This window comes from Gracilinanus agilis, unplaced genomic scaffold (assembly GCF_016433145.1).
Source record: "Gracilinanus agilis isolate LMUSP501 unplaced genomic scaffold, AgileGrace unplaced_scaffold44204, whole genome shotgun sequence".
In the NCBI taxonomy this organism is placed as follows: domain Eukaryota; kingdom Metazoa; phylum Chordata; class Mammalia; order Didelphimorphia; family Didelphidae; genus Gracilinanus; species Gracilinanus agilis.
Window position 1 is genome coordinate 402 of NW_025378250.1, and position 4,780 is coordinate 5,181.

A 4,780-nucleotide genomic window follows, 5' to 3' on the forward strand; every position below is an offset into this window, starting at 1 on the left:
GGCTCCCAATCCCCACGGAAGCCCAGCTTCTCGCCCAGGGGGTCTGGCCTGCCTCCTCTGCCGGGGAGGAAAAGGAAAGATCCTGGCAGACGTGCCCAGGAAGAAAGGGGAGCCCGAGAGCCTGGGGGCCCCCATTGCCAGTGTGGCTGAAGAGATCCCCACGAATACGGGACGGAGGGAGCCGGGGGAGAGGCTTCGGGCTGGACTTGGCAGCTACGTTTGATGAGGGTCCCCGGAGAGCAGAGGGCGAAGCGCAGGCCAGCGCAGGCCTTCGGCCCTCAGCTCTAGACCTAGTCAGGAGGCCAGTCCCTCAGTCTGCAGTTGAGGAACGAAGGGTCGGAGAAGGCCAGGGGCTCGCCTAGGGTGGCCGCTCGGGCCAGCGGGACCCCCGGCCCGGGGCAGGAAGGCTTTGCGAAGCAGCCGATGCCCCGCTGCACGGAGGTGGGCCAATCCTCCAGGGAAGGAGCTCCCCTTGGGGCACCCCCTGACTCCGAAGCCCTCGAAGCAGCCCACCGAGTCCCTTCCCGAAGACAGAAGCGCTCGGGGCTGGTCCGGAACCAGGGTCTTTGCCCCAATTCTCCAGGGCAACAAGCCACAAGCAGTCAGCAGTTTTCGGTTCTTGCTGCTGCCGCGGCGGCTGCCATGGATCCTGAAGGTTTCCCCAGCCATAGCAGAGGTGGGGGGCTGTGGGTGGGGAATGCTGCGCGCAGGCTCAGTCGGCCTCGGCCAAAGGGTTGGGTGGCTTTGCGGAGCCCCCTCCCCCTCTTTTCTTCTTTGTTACAAGGGACGGATCTCGTTGGGTGGGGGGGAGGGGGAGAAGGGAGTGAGGAAACTACAGAAGCCAAGGCCCAGCGTCCAAGGGACGGAGTCAGACCCGTGACCCAGGTGCCCGGGGCATGGCCGGCGAGCCCCCATTCCCTCGGGACCTCCCCTCTGACCAGAGCCTGACAGCCAGCCTCCTTCTGAGGAACCCCCCACCCCACCAGGGGCCTGCTTGAACAGAGCCTCTCTTTGGGCAGAAACGGTCCCCAGGAGGGGCAGCTCGGTGGCTCAGGTGCTGGGTTCAAATGCAGCCTCAGAGATTTCATAGCTGTGTGACCCTGGGCAAGTCACTTAACCCTTTTGCCCAGCTCTGACTGCTCTGGAACCAATACCCAGGGATGATTCTAAGACAGACGGGAAGGGTTTGACAACAAAAAAGGTGCTCGGGGTTGGCTTATTTAATTTCTAGAATCATGAGTATGGGGGTGGCGGAATCTCCGAGGCCACCAAGTCCAATTTTACAGATGAGGAAACTGAGGTCCAGGGAGAGGAAGTGACAGAAGGGAGATTCGAGCTCAGGTCCTTGGAACGCCTTCCCCTTTGCCACATGTGTGGGCCCATCTCGGGCTTGTCTCGGGGAGTGGAGAGTTGATTTTCTTTTCACTTTCTGATTTTGGGGCAGGTGAGGGAAGCCTGCCTCGACTCCCCCCTCCACCGCCTAGATGAAAGGTGTCCCTAGAACACTCTGCTGGGTCTCTCCCTGCCCCCATCCTTCTCCTCCTCACAAAGCTCCCTAGTGAAAGTCCCGGCAAGACAGAGGCAATGTAGGCCTGGGCCACCTCCTGAGGTCCCGAAGGCAGAAGCAGCCTTTCTGAGCAGCTCTCGGTCAGGGTGTGAGGCCGGACCTGGGCAGGGCCAGGACACGCCTGGACACGGTTTCTAAGGGGATGCTTCAGATTCGAACCCTGAATTTTTGCTGCAAAAGAAATGAAATTTGAATCCTTCCTTGATAACCCACAGGAAGGCTCTTGGATTTTCTGTCCTTCCTTTTGGCCTGCGGCCTTTTTTCCTTTTCTCCCCAATGCTGGTGGAGTCAGTGGACCTGGGTGTAAGTCCTCTTTCTCCTCCTGGTGATCTCAGTGGAGTATAATGGAAAGATCTGGGGTCAGAGGACCTGAGTTCTAGTCCTTGGGGACCTTAAATGAGCTTCTCCCCCATCTGGGCCTCAGTGGGTTCCCATCAAAGGAGGGGCCGGACTGAGACGAGGGGCCTCCGAGATGTCATGTGGGTCTAAGTCGAGAATTCTCCAAAGCTTACTATAAGGGTCCGATGAAGTAACTGAGGAAGGAAATCCGTGTTCTTGTTGGGACTGTTATTAGCATGAGAGTCATCATTGTGATCGTGGAGATGTGCAGGGGGCAGAGCAGACGTGGTGACTCCAATAACAAGTCCGTTTTCTCATCCCACCGTCTAGGAGGACCTGATCTTCACCATGTCGGACCTGGAGAAAGCCATGATGGCCATCATCGAGACCTTCCACCAGTATTCTGGGAAGGAAGGGGACAAACACAAGCTGAAGAAGTCCGAGCTGAAGGAGCTCATCAACAATGAACTCTCCCACTTCTTAGGGGTGAGTGTCCCCAACCTGGTCCCTTCCTCCTTCCAGACCAGCAGACCTCGGGCTGCGCTCCAAGGGAACATGGGGGGCAGCGAAGGTGATTATGGCCATGGTGATGTGGTGATGGTGACGGTGGTGATGGTGACTTTGCCGGGCCAAAGTCTTTTGCATTGAGGCTGAAGCTACTTGGCTGTCTTCTGCCCCTGATGGTGTTGTGCTGCTCCTCCCTCCTCCCTCCTCCGCAAGCCTTTCAGGCCTCTTTCCTGCTGCCTTGGACTTGGTCCCGTCCTGGCCTGCATCCCTGGATGCTATTCTGGGCCGTCCTCAGACACTGCTGAATCAGCCTAGCCAGCTCAGGAGCAAACAAGGGGCCTTTGTGCTCCTGCCTCCTCCCCCCAGGCCGGGCCTTCACACAGTGTGCATGACTGAGGGGCCGAGGCTGGGCCTGGGCGGTCTCTGGACAGTCACCCCCAGACACAGAGCTTAGAAGCTCTGGAGAAGTCGGTGCAATGGGAGGAGGCTGGGAGCAGAGCGGCCTCCCCGTGGGGTGAGCTTCCTCCTCCCCTGCACTGTAAGGCTCGAGTGGACGGGACCCCAGGAGGGCCGCTGACCCGCCTCTCCAGGCCAGGCCAGGGCCGGCCCCTCCTATAGGCGGGAAGCTAAGCCTGGGGGCGGCCAGTCAGGAGAAGGGAAGGTCCTGGATGAAAGGAGCCGCTGAGCTGCCCGGTGGGAGCCAGGCTTGCTTCAGAGAACACACAGCATGTGCTGGGAGCTACGGAGGGAGCCCAGTGAGAGGCGAGGAAGGGCCGCAGGCACGTGTCTGCTCATTCCGGCTCCTCGTGACCCCATTGGGGGCTTTCTTGGCAGAGACACTGGAGGGGCGGGTTGTGTCCTTCTCCAGCTCATTTAACAGGGGAGGAAACTGAGGCAAGCAGGGTGAAGCCACTTACCCAGGGTCACACAGCCAGCAAATGTCCAAGGCTAGATTTGAACTCAGATCTTCCTGACTCCCTGCCTGGTGCTCTCGCCACTGCCACGCCCGGCTGCTACGTGGCCAGGCAGAAATATGGACTAACAACATTCGGGGGGCTCTTAGGGTTGCAAAAGGCCTTACAAATACAATCCTTTTTGATTCTTAGAACAACCTTGTGAAGCGGGTGCTATTATTATCCCCATTTTAGAGCTGGGGAGACTAAGGCTGTGAGAGGGGAAGTGACTGGCCCAGGGTCACACAGCTAAGTTGGTGTCTAAGGCTGGAACATTCTCTCCCCTCTGCCACCCACCTGCCTAACAGAAATGAGAATAGATTTGAGTGGGGGGAGGGGGGACCTTCTAGAGCCTGCTGGGGAGCCTGGGAGTGACCCTGCCTGGCCTGGCCCCACTGCCCAGGGCATTCCTCCAAGCAGCCCGTGGCAGCACGTGCAGGACTCTCAGGACTCTAGTCGGCGGCTTCATCAGGGGAGGTCAGAAGCAGGACTGGAACTCGGGTCTTCCTGGATGTGAGGCCAGCCCTTTGGAGCCTTATTTGGGCCGGAGGCCTGGAGGCTCCTCCAACAGGAGAACCAGAGACTTCCAGCGTGGAGGATTTGGGTGGGGTGATGGGCCTGGGGGCAGCCTGGGCGGGTTACAAATGGGGAAACGGAGGCAGCAAGCGGTGAAGGGTCCGGGGTCCTTGATCTAAAGCTGGGAGGGCCACCCACCCTCCCATTCTGCAGCTGAGGCTGTTGAGGCCTCGGGGGAGGGAGGGAGCAGGGAGTGCTGAGCGCTCGCCTGTTGCCTTGTTTCGCTCAGGAGATCAAGGAGCAGGAGACAGTGGACAAAGTCATGGAGACGCTGGACGCCGACGGAGATGCCGAGTGTGACTTCCAGGAGTTCGTGGCCTTCATTGCCGTCATCACCTCGGCCTGCCACGAGTTTTTTGAGCACGAGTGAGAAGCCGAGCCGGCAGAGATCCGGACCCGGAAGCCAAGCAGCCCCGCAGAGCTTGTGGTCCGCTCGGACCGCAGCCGCCCAGCCCCCTAGGCCGCTTTCTTAGTAGGAAGTCTGCTGCGCTTTGTGAATAGAAGCGGGAGAGCCCGTGCCAGGAGCAGCTCTCCCCGCGGCGCTGCTTTGCCTCCCCGATGGCCCCCTCCCCCACTCCCCGGCGCCCCGAGCCTCCACCCTCCGATTTGCTCCAGAGAACCAAAAAGGGAAACCAGAGGAAGCAGAAGCGCGGACGCCCGCCCCCGCGCCCCTGGACGGAGAGGGGAAGATTTGCACTCCGAACCCCTGGGCTTGTAGGCCGAGGGGCGGCCGCCCGGGGCCTCGCACACAGTAGGCGCTTGCTCAGTTTACTGGGTGCGAGCGCCAGTGGGAATGTGGGAAGGCGTTGCCCGTATTTACAGACGCGGCTGGCTGGGG

At 60.1% G+C, this 4,780-nt stretch overlaps 1 protein-coding gene across 1 annotated transcript; it reads left to right on the forward strand.

The window, feature by feature from the left end:
* Nucleotides 1-1,211: 1,211 nt before the first annotated feature.
* S100B (S100 calcium binding protein B) lies at nt 1,212-4,756 on the forward strand. The gene is made up of 2 exons (XM_044684156.1): nt 1,212-2,392; nt 4,172-4,756. Exons 1-2 carry the CDS (start codon nt 2,255-2,257, stop codon nt 4,310-4,312), a joined length of 279 nt encoding a protein of 92 aa, XP_044540091.1. The 5' UTR covers nt 1,212-2,254; the 3' UTR covers nt 4,313-4,756.
* The last annotated feature ends 24 nt before the right edge of the window (nt 4,757-4,780 follow it).

Excerpts from the sequence above, each read along its gene's own strand:
- S100B (XM_044684156.1), top strand. The coding sequence starts at position 2,255 with ATGTCGGACCTGGAGAAAGCCATGATGGCCATCATCGAGACCTTCCAC. Across the intron at positions 2,393-4,171 it reads AACTCTCCCACTTCTTAGGG|GAGATCAAGGAGCAGGAGAC; the intron begins GTGAGTGTCCCC and ends TGTTTCGCTCAG.